This window comes from Spermophilus citellus (genome assembly GCF_964194105.1).
Source record: "Spermophilus citellus genome assembly, chromosome: 4".
NCBI lineage: Eukaryota > Metazoa > Chordata > Mammalia > Rodentia > Sciuridae > Spermophilus > Spermophilus citellus.
This window is the reverse complement of record NC_138185.1, coordinates 162,668,941-162,682,313: the sequence shown is the minus strand read 5'-3', so window position 1 is coordinate 162,682,313 and position 13,373 is coordinate 162,668,941. Positions and strand designations below refer to the sequence as shown.

Sequence of the window (13,373 nt, the reverse complement as noted above, 5' to 3'; positions counted from 1 at the left end):
TATTATTTTTTTCCCAATGTTCATCTCTGTGTTTAGAAGGATATTTAAAATATTTCATCCAGCATTTTAGGTATTTCATGGTAAGAATTTTTAAAAGGTGTTGTGGTTGTGGCTCAGAGGTAGAGCGCTTGCCTAGCATGTGTGACACACTAGGTTCGATTCTCAGCACCCCATATAAATAAATAAAATAAAGGTGCATCAAAACTAATAAAAATATTTTTTAAAAAATTTAAAAGGTTATTTTGTGGCCCTAATTACTTCTAGAAACAGAAGTGTCCTTCCTCTGAGGTATTTCAGGCCACCTGGCTGAATGTATTCCTGCCTACCCTTTCCTTGCCTCCTGCATGCCCCTAACACTACAGCCTAAGGCAAGGTTCACCCACTTTATAGTACAAAGCCATTTTCTGGGAGCTTGTTAAACACAGAGATTACAGTACCCTGAAGACCTGGATCAAGAGGACTGGGGTGGGGCTGAGGACAGATATGCTTAACAAGTGTGTGCTTAACAATTGATTCTGGCCAAACTTTGAGAACCACTGTCTAAGACCTGTTGTCCTTTTCCTGAAGGGGCTGAGTTCTTTCCTCTCCATTGGCACCACCTGGCAGGAACCTGCAGGGCCCCTGTTCTGCACAGTTTGAACTCAAGGACAGCAATGCCAATAGAGCCAATGTTCAAGAGTTCTAGTCCAGACTAGCCCAGGGCACTCCCCCTGCTTTGGAAATGCAGAGGTGAGGCCACTGACTTGCCTTCCTGGGCTCCAGGTTACAGGACTATCAATAAAACAGGTTGCTTACTCATCAAGACTTTGAATTACTTGAAGAGGGCTAAGCTGAATTTTACCTTTGTTCTATGAAAGAAAGGTTTGTGAGCTGGGGGCAGCAGCTCACACCTGTAATCCCAGAGGCTTGGGAGGATCCAGAGTACAAAGCCACCTCAGCAACTCAGTAAGGTCCTACGTGCCCCTGGGTTCAATCCCCAGTACAAAAGAGAGAGAGAGAGAGAGAGAGAGAGAGAGAGAGAGAGAGAGAGAGAGAGAGAGAGAGAGATTGATTTGCTAAACAGATTGATACTATATAATCAAAACTACAGAAAGGGTGATTGATTCACTTAAGATATATATAGATATAGATATAGATATAGATCCATCTGTTTACACACCTGAAAAATCAGCTACTAGGGAGGCTAAAAAAGGAGGATTGCAAGTTTGAGGCCAGCCTCAGAAACTTAAGGAGAACTTGTCTCAAAATAAAAAATAAAAAGGGTTGAGCATGAGGATATAGCTGGGTTTGAACCCTTTAAGTCCAGTACTTCCCCTCCCCCACAATATATACAAAATGAATACATATGTAAGTTTGTGTGTGTGTGTGTGTGTGTGTGTGTGTGTGTATTTCTTCAGTGCAAGTCTCCACTTTCTACATGAGTTTTGCTCAACGCCTCTGGAGGTCAGCAGAAACATTATGAAAGGTGGTAAGTTTCCCACACCAGCCCACCAAAGCCTATACAGATAAAATTGTTCCTATTTAAGACCCATTCTATGCCAAGACCTTCATATATGTGAAGTAACTCTCAAAATAACGTCTGAGAGGTGGACATCTATCTCCCTGCATTAGTGGTGAAGGGGACCTGCTGAGGGTCACATAGCTAGAAATTGGTAGAGCCAGACAGGTCTCCAGTGCCTGTGTCCTTGTCCCTAGAAAACCAGTGGCTCATGTGCTTAACAAAAGGTGAGCAGTAGGATGGATACATTTGCATTCTTCTCCTAAAACAATATCCTGCCCACAGTGAAAAAGAAATGCTAAGGGGAACCTGGGCATGGTGGCAGGGCACACACCTGGAATCCCAGCTATTCAGGAGCCTAAGGCAGGAGGATTCAAAGTTCAAGGCCAGCCTCAGTAACTTAGTAAGACCCTATCTTGAAATTTAAAAATATAATAATAAAATAGAGAAATAATAAAAAATAATAAATAATAAACTAATAATTAAAAAATATCTCAGTGGTAGAGTAGCCCTGTGTTCAATTACCAGACCAAAAGAAAAGAAGAAATATTAAGGGATAATGGAACATAGGAGCCACAAGTAACCAAGAGGTTATAGAAGACCAAGAAGAATTCTATCATTTCTTTGGTGTACCTATGAAGAGGTAGAGCAGGGAGAAATGATAGGTGACAGGGTAGTAAACCCGCTCAGTCGGTTCTTAAAATAAGAACAAAACCAAATAAACAAAAAGCTACCTTGGGTTTTATTTTGCATGTGTGAAAAGCATCTCTTTGAAGGTTTTCTTTCACCAACTCTCCCCCTTTGACTCTGGCCCTCTCTGACAATGACCCCCCTGCAGTGAGGGGAGGCAGCCCCTGGAACTCCAGGTCTCACCTTGTCAGCCAGCAGCTCCCTTATCTTGCTGGCCTGGAGGCGAAACCGGAAAAGCTGAGTTTCCAGGGCCAGGCAGCGCTTCTGCCAGTCGACACTGGCCCGGCTCTCCGCCTTGAGTTCGGCCATGATGGAATCAACTTCTGGCTTTTTCCAGGGAACTCCAAGAACCAGCACACTGAGAGAAGAAAAGATAAATAAGTGTGTGAGGAGTGGATGTATGGAAAAAAGAGGAGGAAGAAGAGACCAAAAGAGAAGACGAAGTTGGGAAATGGAGGAAGTCACTGTTCACCTGTCCCATCCCACCTTCCTCAGCTCAGTGTATTCCACGCCACCATAGCTAGCTGAGCAACTCCGGGAAGTCACCGAACCTGAAGAAACTTAAGGAGAATCTGGTCTAATTTTTACCAAACTAAGAAGTAAGGCTCTTTGGTGTTTATCCATTCAGCAACCATTTATATGCCAGACCCTGTTCTAGGCAATGGAGATAAAAAAGTAAAGAGAGGTCCTTATCTTTAAGTCTTACAAGAAGCACTTAGGAAAGTCTAATTACAAAATTAAAAATGTCACCACAATTGCCAACTGATATTTGGATAAATGGGAGCAAAGAAAGGGGCAGACTGTGAGGGGATGGGAGAGGCTACACTGTAGGAAATGCTTCAAATGGGTAAGGTCACAGAGCAAACTAGAGGAAGAACCCTGGTTCCTAGTGTAGTTCTGATTCTACTACACATTACCGATGTTAGGTGGGAAAACTGAAAAGGTAACTCCATGCTTTGAATTTCCCTGATGATCTTCTATTTAGCTGGGGTCCTGTCTATTGTCATTAAATCATCCTGCCTTGGAACAGAGTCTTATTTCTTCTCCTTCAAATTGTAAGAATCTAATCAGAAAACTGCTAGATATTTTGCTCCAACCCTGGGAGAAAGCCACAAGTCTTTGGAAAAAAAACTGTGTACAAATCAAGTAGACACCTGTAATATCCCTGGCCAGGGGAATTTACCCAGAGACCTCGTGGGCAATTTTGAGAGAAGAAAAACTGGGTCAAGGATGAGCAAAGGAAGAGGCATGTATGAATCTACATGAGAGAAGAGATAGAGGCATAGTAAGCTGGCAGGAGAGAAGGCTAGAAGGCATAACCAATGACCAGGATCTGCAAATCCCCCTTTTAGGGCATTGTTAATAATTATTTTTGACAACAGCATAAATTTGGTCTGCCCCAAACCATGACACATGGTCACCCTAGTATTAGCTCATTTTAAAGAATGAGTGCTAATTTTTTAGGTTGATAATCTTTAAAATTTTTCATCTATTTGAGATACATATGATTTACAGGTGAAATGATATCATGTCTGGGATTTGCTTCAAAATACTCCATGGTTAAGGGGTAAGGAAAAGGAGATTTATAAGATCTATTAAGATGTTGACTTTGGGAAAAGGGCAGTGCTGGTGACAGAACCCAGGGTCTCATGCACGCTAGGCAAGTGTTCTACACTAAAATACATCCCCAACCCCAAAATATTATAATTTTTAAAGCTGGTTGATAGGTTTATGGCAGTTCTTCATACTGGTCTCTCTACTTGACTATACACCTGGAATTTTCCATAATAAAAATATACTGTGTTTTTAAATCCCCTTTTCCTTCCTCAGAAACCTCAGGACTTCAGAAAACCCAGGCTAAGAAAATCCAGCCACCTCCTGTGCTGTTGCCAAAAATTACCTCGAGCAACAGTATGTCTCTTTAGTGGTAAATCACCAATATTTCTTCTCTTACACTTGACTTTTCACGAGTACCTTTCTCCCATTACTTATTATAAACAGCTATCATTTATGAGAAGACACTGAGGGACAGAGAGGCTAAGTAACTAAAATGGACAGTTCTACAGCTAGTAAATACTGGGGTGGGATTCTGGTTCTAAAGTCCTTGTTCTCAGCCACAGTGCTCTTAACACATCCAAAAAGTGGAAAGAGACTGGGGATGTGGCTCCTTGGTAATGTGCTTGCCTAGCTTTATGAGGCCCTTGGTTCAATCTCTAGCACAGCAGGGGTGAGAAGATGAAAGAATTCTGAATTTGGAGTGAAGTAAGTTGTTAAGAATAAGAGAAACAATTTATAAAATCTTTCATAGCCCTTAGCACTAAGGTGAACCTATATCCCAGATTCTCCAAAGCATCCTGGCCTCAAATATTCTGCCAACACAATTTTCATAAGCATAGACACTTAATGTGTCCGCACTTTTCCTTGAAAAAATAGGGCCAGGGGCTGGAGTTGTAGCTCAGTGGTAGAGCTCTTGCCTAGTACACGTGAGGCACTGAGCTTGATCCTAGCACCACATAAAAATAAATTAATTTATTAAAGGTATTGTGTCCATCTAAAACTTAAAAAAAAAAAAAAAATTCAAGAAAAAATAGGGTCAGTAGACCTGGAGAGAAGAACTCAACAATTAAACCACTGATGGGCCTAATGTCTGATTCCTGTGGTTGTCGGCTTCTCAGAATACTGGACACATGACCTCAGCCCTGCTCTCCTAGAACTGTCACCCCAAACAATGGCACATTGTGACCTCCCAGCAATCCCCACCTCAAAAGACTGGGACCAACTGGAACGGGCAGGAAGACAAAAGACAAAAACAAAACATGACCTTCTCTGAGCTAAGATCACAGCTGAGAAGACAAAACAGAACCTTGGAGGGCCTCCAGGGAAGGCTGGGAGACTTCATGTTTGATTTTCTTTGTCCTTTAGGGGGATTTTGCTTTCCTTCCTATGAACAAAAAAGTGGCAGATGTGAGACTAGGATTTGGGAGTCTTGCAACCTAGCCCAGGGCTGAGAACAACCAATCAAAGCACCCAAGTAAAACCAAGGGTTGAGGAGCTTAAACTTCTGTGTAGTTGAAGGAGTCTGATTAATTTTAAATCCCTCTTGTTGATTTTCAGAACTAATACTTAGATTCCAAGGAGAGAGGGAAAACCCAAATTACCAAAGTCTCTGGGGACTCTGGAAATAAAATATCACTGGTCTCCACATACCCTTGAAGTCTGAGATTACATCAAGACTTTAGGGAGTGCTTTCTCTAATCAAGCAAACACCTCCATGACATGGTTTAGGAGTACCAAGTGGTCTTATTAATCTTCTCGCTGCTTTGGGGATGCTGGCAAGTTCCTGAGAAGGCTGAGACTCGTGCTAGGCTTGCCTCGGCATGTGAGGAGAGCCAAGAGGTTTGGAAACAGATCTGGGGTAAGGTGCCTGCTGCCAAGCCCAAGGCCTGGAGGCTCTTCCGGCAGAGGCAGGTGGTCAATAACAGCTATAAAACAAGGGATGTTCAGAGAAGACACCAGTGAGTTGGATGTCGCCTGCTAAGTCACCTTGCATCTGTATTTCCAATAAAGAAATTCAAGAATCAGTAGCAATAAATTCTGCAGAAATCATTCTTAACTTTTCAAGGCACCGCAACAAGTGCATACACTTATATTTCTGACATAGAGGACAAGTGCAAATACATTGACAATGAACAGATTAGATAAATCATCACATGTGTGACTGGTTTAGAGACCCAGAACTAAGCGGTGGGTAGTAGAGGTGGGTCAAGAATCCTGATCTCCCAACATCTAGAATTCTCTTTCCATTAGGATGTTCATAGACATCTCGTGCTACCAGGATTGCCTAACACAAATACATCATTAATGGCAAAATTAGATAGCCAGTGGGAGAAAGCTTGCCTAGCATAGGTTTGATCTCCAGCAGTAAGGGGGAAAACAGATGGGAAAATAAAAAGGAGAAGTGAACTGGGAACAAAACCCAGCTCAGTTGTTGTTTTCCCTTTTTTATGTTGGAAATTTGCAACATACATAAGAAGTAGTAGTACGATAAATCCCTGGGTGCTCCCCACCCAGCAACAATTATCATAAGCTCATGGCCACTCCTGTGAAATCCAGTTCCCTTGATTCCATTAGCTTTTTAGCCCAGAATGCTAAAAAGTTTAGCAGGTGAGTCAAATGATTGTCATGGTCTTGATAACTGTTTTGGAGCTCCCCCAAATCTTTCAGTCCTGGTTCAAAATGCCACAGAGGTCAAAGCCTTGTGGGTAAGACAAGTAGTGGGGAAAAGTCACAGAGAGTGACTTTATACTCAGGGCCTATATCAGAGAAAACACAAACTTGACCTGGGATCTCTCTGGCAAGTTTTGGGATTTGACTGGAAACTGACAAAAACGAAGAGATTAAATGTAATGCAACCAACTTTTGTTAATACCATGTGCAAGCTTGAGGACATAGAATAAAGATCCTCTGGCTTGGAAACCTTAAGTCTGTTGCCATGGTATCTCCCTACAAAGGGAATCAATCAACATAGGAACCTAAAAGAAAGAGGTCAGAAGTCACTGCAGGCACAAGACAGCAAATTGCTTCCTTAGAAGGTATAGGAAGTATCAGAAGATAATGGGCTTCTAGCCAGGCATGGTGGCATGCAACTGTCATCCCATCAGCTCAGAGGCTGAGATAGGAGGTTCACAAGTTGGAGGCCAGAGTTAGCAACTCAGCAAGGCCCTAAGCAACTTAGTGAGACCTTGCCTCAGAATTAAAAAATAAAAAATGGGCTGGGGATGTGGCTCAGTGGTTAAGTACCACTGGGTTCAATCCCTGGTACCAAAAAAAGATAATGGGTGCCAGGGCCATGGTGCATGACTGTAATCCCAGTCCCTAGGGAGGCTGTGGCAAGAGGATCATGAGTTAAAGCCAGCCTCAGCAAAAGTGAGGCACTAAGCAACTCAGTGAGACCCTGTCTCTAAATGAAATACAACATGGGGCAGGGATGTGGCTCAGTGAGGTGCCCCTGAGTTCAATCTCCAGTATTAAAAAAAAAAAAAGAAAAAGAAATAATGGGCTTCTGTACAATTTCCATTGGGCTCCCTCATGTTATCTCACTATGGTTTACTCCCAGTGCAAGGACCTTTTGTGACTTCCACTGGCTAGGATGAGCTATCACTATCTTCTCAAAATTGCTGTGCTAGACTAGGCTAACCACCTGCCCAACTATGGGAAAGGAAGAACTTTGTGCTTCCTTTTGGGATGAAGCTGGGGGAGGGTATGAGCAGACACATAACGACCCCTTTGATCTCAGCACTGTCACCCGATCAAGTCAACAACATGCATCCTGCCTCTACTGGGTGTGAGCATCACATTCTGCACACACAACCGTGATGGAGACAGAGGAAGGTGAGCATGTCCCAGGAACTGGGGATCTGATAACATAAGAAAGGGCCAATACAACTGGTCCTCAATAACAAAAAACAGTACAGAAACAGAGCATAGTTCTTAAGATCCCTGTCTGGCGCCAAACAGGCCTGAGTTTGAATGTTGGCTTAGGTATTAAATTCTGTCACTCTAAATCATTTACTCACCTTCTGTGAGCCTCAGTTCCATTTTGAAATTGAGGGCAATTTTTTAAATGAAGGCAATAATATTAGGTCGAATCATATAAAATTGTCTTCATTTAACCACTTTCCTGATCTTTAAAAATGGCAATTTCAAAACTGGTGTGGGAGTACACACCTGTAACCCCAGCTACTCAGGAGGCTGAGACAGGAGGATTTCAAGTTTGAGGACTGTCTGGGTAGCTAGGGAGAATGTGTCTCAAAATAAAATAAAAAGAGCCAGGAGTAGCTCAATGATAGAGTACTTGCCTAGCATGCAAGAGGCTTTGGGTTCAATCCCCAGCACCATGATAGCGGGGCACAATTTCGAGGTCAGGGGTGAAGCTCAGTGGGACAGCACTTGCCTAGCATGCATGAGGCCCTGGGTTCCATCTTTAGCACTAGGTGGAAAAAAGGCAACCTCATAGATCACATCATGCAGGATTCCCTTAAGAATTAAAGGAGGGCTGGGGATGTGGCTCAAGCGGTAGTGCGCTTGCCTGCCATGCGTGCGGCCCGGGTTCAATCCTCAGCACCACATACCAACAAAGATGTTGTGTCCGCCGAAAACTAAAAAAAAAAATAAATATTAAAATTCTCTAAAAAAAAATTAAAAAAAAAAAAGAATTAAAGGAGACGGAGGATACAGCACAGTTGGTAGAGGACTTGCCTCACATGCACAAAGCCACGGGCTCAATCCCCAGCACAACAACAAAAGAATTAAAGGAGACACTACAAAAGCCTGGTCTCTATCTCTAGTAAGCATTCAGTAAGTGACAGCTATTGTTACTATCAACAAATACAAGGCAAGCCAGCTGGGCCCTGAATGTACAAGATGTGACTCATAGATGTGCTCACTACCAGCACCACCTCAGAGAGGAGGTCATGTTCCTTTTAAAAATTATCTATCTATTTGTTTTTGAAGATTGAACAAAACGATATAAGCTTCAAAATAAGACTCCTTCCCACCCCTATACTTCAGCCATAGTTCTTCCCAGGGGCAACTATTGTTAGGGTGTTTTGTGTTCTTTCAGGGAGATCCAGGACATATGCAAACATTCATGTACATTCTGCACACATAAATGGTGCCACACTATACACACCATACTTAACAATATAACTCTGAAGTCTTCATACATTAATATACATCTCTGCCACATTCTTCTTCCATACTGCACGACAGCTTTAATGTATTCTACTGGATAGCTATTACATGATCTTCTTTAAGGATCCTTTATTGATAGTCACTTGGGTTGTTTCCAACCTTTTGCTAAAATAAACAACGCTGTAATGAATATTCAATGAATATGCATCGTTTCATATACATCAGGGTATATCTTAAAGGGCAGTCCCAGAAATGAAATTGTAGGGTTAAGTGATGTGCATTTTAAATTGCCAGATTGTCCAAAGTGCCCTCCCTTGAGGCTATACTAATTCATACCTCAGCCAGCAATAAGTGCCTGTTTCCCCACAGAAGAGGGCAGTTCGAACTAGTTTGTTTTCTTTTTCTGTGTCTCTTCTCTTCTCTCTCTCTCTTTTTTTCTTTCTTTCTTTTTCCCCCAGTACTGGGGCCTGAACCACTGAGCTAAAAAGCTGAGGCCCTCTTTAAAATTTTGAAACAGGATCTTATTAAGCTGCTAAGGCTGGCCTTGAACTTGCTATCCTGCCTCTGCCTCCTGATATAGCCTGGACTAGCTTTTGAAAAGGCAAGGCACAGCTAGGCTTACCAGAGAACACAGGATGGTGGTTCAGCACAGCCTTCTGTGAAGTCACCCAAAGCAAGCATGAGGGAATCCCAGCACCTTAACATTCACCTGAATAAAGCATTCTCCAACCTCTATGGAGCACAGAGGTTTTCTTTTCTGCTTGGCTGACCTGCCCCCAGGAGTCAAACCTGACTCCCAAGAGAACATCCAGAATCACATTAGAAATAGCCTAGAGATAAGGAGAACAGCAAAGAAGAAAGCACCTTGGGGGAGTGGAACATTAACTGGAGGGACACACTTCTTTCCTGAAGAGGTGACTTCTGAAGAGGGCAAAAGGGGCACACTTGGGCACATTTTTTTTTCAGCTCAGATATTAGTTTAAATGTGCTTGGGACAACAGGGTGCACCCTACCATAACCCAGCTCTGGGCAGTTCCCTTTGTAGCCTAGAGGGAGGACAATGGATAGTTAACCAATCCCCATATTTGGAATTTAGAAGGCTTAGGTCTAAGTCTTGCTTCTTCCACTCTAGTTGTATGACCTTGGGCAAGTCATAACTTACTTCTGAGTCCTAGTTTTCTCCTTTATGAAGTGGGGATAATAATATGCAGCAACACTGCAATAAATGATCTATAAAGTATCACTGCCATACATGTCTCGCATAGAAGAATCCAACAAATTTGATGATGGGCCTGTGGACTGTCTCACTGAGAACTGTTTCAATGATTTTTCAAGTGTCTTCCTGGAACCAATATTGTTGGAAAGTTCCTGGTGAAAGCTTATGGAGGGGATAGCTGGTGGGGAGCAATACAACAGTGAGAGGATTCTACTTCCAGTTGAAGATCTTCAACTGCCTGTCACCCCAAAGGACCCTGATCCCTGGGGACTGATTACAAAGACGTCTAGGATACAAAGCCCTTGATGTAACTGGGCGCCCAGCCTGTTTTCTTTTCTGCTTGGCTGACCTGCCCCCAGGAGTTGAACCTGACCCCCAAGAGAACATCCAGAATCACATTAGAAATAGCCTAAAAAGAGGTGGGGAGGGGAGGGGATCGGGGTGGAGGGGAGGCGAAGGCGCGCCGAGCACCGACGACAAGGTAGATAGATGCCTGCACGTACGTCCGGAGGGCCCTTCCGGGGAGCAACTGGATCGAGCCGGTCCCAAACTACAGGTCCTCCAAGGAGGGCTAGCTCTGGCCTTGCGGCGCGGCTCTCCAGGGGCTCCTGGCTCTCCAAACCTGACCCGCGGCTCCCAGCGCAGCCCGCCGCTGGAAGTTCGCTTCCAGGTGGGGAGGCACCTGCTCCGGAATCGCAGTCCCGGTCGTGGGGAGCCGGTCCCCTCCTCCCGGCCAACCGCCCTCCCGGGTCCGCACACCCCAGCCCGCCCCTGGCCAGGGAGCGCCGAGCCTCACCTTCAGCTGGCCGGCGGGCGTCGGCGCCGCACCCCCAGCACACGGGCGCCCTGGGCGCGCAGCCGCCGCTGACCTTGCGTCACTCTCGCCGGAGTCCCGAGCGGCTGCCGGGTCTCCGCTCCCCGGCAGCAGGGGTCGCGGTGGGCGGGGCGGAGCGAGGCCGGAGCCGGGAGGGTGCCCGCGGGCTGGCCGCACAAAGCCGGGCCGCGCCTCGCTGCGCCCCATTCAACGCTCCGCTGGGCTCCCTCCGCCCCCTACTCCCTCCCGCTCCTTAAAGGCCGGTGCCGGACTCGGCTCCGCAGGCAGCTCGCGGAGAGGCACAGGAAATGACCTCAGCAGCCTCCAGCCTCCCACTTCTCCGCACCGCCGGTCTCGTCCCGGGCCGGCGGGGACCGGGGGGCGCTGGGGTCTGGGGGGCTGCGGTCCCGAGCTCCCTGTGAGGGCCACGCCAGCTCCTGCAAGGTTGTGCTCCGCCCCCAGATAGAGTGGGACTCTCGCAGGACGGGGGACAAGACCTGACCCTCCCCCGAAGAAGGTTCCAGCGTTTGTCTGGCCACCTGTGAGAATGTTACGCCCGGATATTTGGAACAGAAGTCCTAATTTCCAATGGTCTGCCTCCTGATTTGTAGTTTAGAGAAAGAGAGAGAAAGCAAGTCACCACAGCCCGGAGGGTAACTTAATCGCTCACGTACGTTATTTATTTTAAAGGAGAAAGGCAAGCAGGACACTCAATCAGTGAGACTTGGTCCCTCAGGCATTTGCAGGCCGTCAGTTATATGATCCCATACCCAGTTGGGTCTGGACATTAATATTTATTTAGGTGGGTATGAGATGAGAAAAATGGAAAGGAACGAAAGAACAGCTGTCTTGGCTTGGGGTGTACTTCAGAGGTAGAGGGCATGCTTAGCATGCACAACCCCTGGGCTCCATCCCCAGCACCAACAAAACAAACAACAACAAAACCCACAGAGTTTTCTTCCCCAACCCTGTAGACTGTATCTCAGCAAGACCTGAACAGAAGCAAACACCACCAGGACCTGTTTCTCCAAGTGGAAGAAAGTGAAAAGGCATTAGTGAAAAGTCCCTGGCCCCACCCCAGGTTTGAATGTGAATCCCCAGGGGTGGGACTGGTGAATTGCCCAAGGAACAAGCAGCCCAGGCCATTCTCACGCACAATTTGAGAGTCCAAATACCAAGGAAAGTTGTCAAACTGGGCCAACAGGACTCAGAGGGGTGAACTTGCAAATGGCTTTATTGAGATAGATCAAGGCCCTATTTTGTGGAGAGAATGTCCTCTGCTGTCCCCTTCAACAGTTAAGAATTTGCCTCAGCTGAAAAGCAAGTCCTGTGGATTTTGGAAAGGGGAGATTCACTAATTTATTAGCTTTGCACATAGTATGAATTTCAAATAATACAGAAGGCTAAAAAAGAAAAAGTCTTTCTTCTATCTTGTCCCTTGTCTCTCAGATCACCCCTTTCCAGCAAGGCTACTGTTTTTGTTTTTGTACACATAAGATATTTTTTGTGTACTTAAGTATTTTGTATTTATATGTGTGTGTATGTGTATTCCATATTTGTGTGTATATAAAACATTCGTGTATATGAATGTATTTATGTATTCACATTCACCTTTTAACACTCAGGAAGAAGCAGCCCTTGTTTTTTGTCCCCTCATCATTATCATCTGTTGGCTATAAGTGTGACAGGGTAGCACTGTAAGAGCTGCCTTGTTTTTTGTTTTTTTTTTTTTTTTTTTTATGGTTTCCTAATATTTCTAATGAAGAATATTTAAGATGTTTCCAACTTTTAGGCTTTTATATATCTTGCTATGATGAACACCTTTGTACACACTTCCTGGTCATGTATATGACATTCTTTTTGGTTTAATACTTAGAAGTGAAATCACTGGCTTTAAACATAACATAAATTTTAAATTCCAATAAGTGCTGCCAAATGGCCCTCAAAAAAACCTGCACCAATTTACACATCTATCAACATGTTCCAGTTCCTGTTTGTTCCCTCCAACCTGTGCCAATGAAGTGATTTATCACAAAGCACAAACTTTTCAAAAGGGAACATTAGATGAATTAGTGTATGTGAAGGGTTGTAAACAGTAGTAGCCCATAGGAAGATTCAAGAAAGCCAGAGAGTCCACCATGTGACTTCCTCCTTGCTTTGAGCTCTTTTTATCTCAGCTCTGTAAACTTGGGCAAATACCTTACTCATTCTGGAACTCGACTGGGTTTCCTTATCTTTTTTTTCCCCCAGTCAGTTGTTTTGTTTTGTTTGTTTTGTGTTTTGTTTTGTTTTGGTACTAGAGATTGAACCTAGCAGTGCTTTACCTCTGAGCTACATCCACAACCCTTTTTATTTTTAATTTTGAGACAGGGTCTCGCTAAGTTCCTTAAGGCTCCCTAAATTGCTGAGGTTAGTCTCAAAACTGTGATCCTCTTAGCCTCCCAAGTCCCTGGGATTTTAGG

General features: G+C 44.5%; 1 protein-coding gene across 1 annotated transcript in view; it reads right to left on the bottom strand.

The window, feature by feature from the left end:
• PLEKHH1 (pleckstrin homology, MyTH4 and FERM domain containing H1) overlaps positions 1-12,510 on the bottom strand; it is a 51,990-nt gene extending 39,480 nt beyond the window's left edge. The window contains exons 1-2 of the mRNA XM_081291020.1: positions 10,894-12,510; positions 2,372-2,546 (exon numbers count right to left, since the gene is read on the bottom strand). Of these exons, the coding sequence (XP_081147146.1) occupies positions 2,372-2,497 (126 nt within the window). The 5' untranslated portion in view covers positions 2,498-2,546; positions 10,894-12,510. The remainder of the gene's footprint in view (positions 1-2,371; positions 2,547-10,893) is intronic.
• Positions 12,511-13,373: the final 863 nt, after the last annotated feature.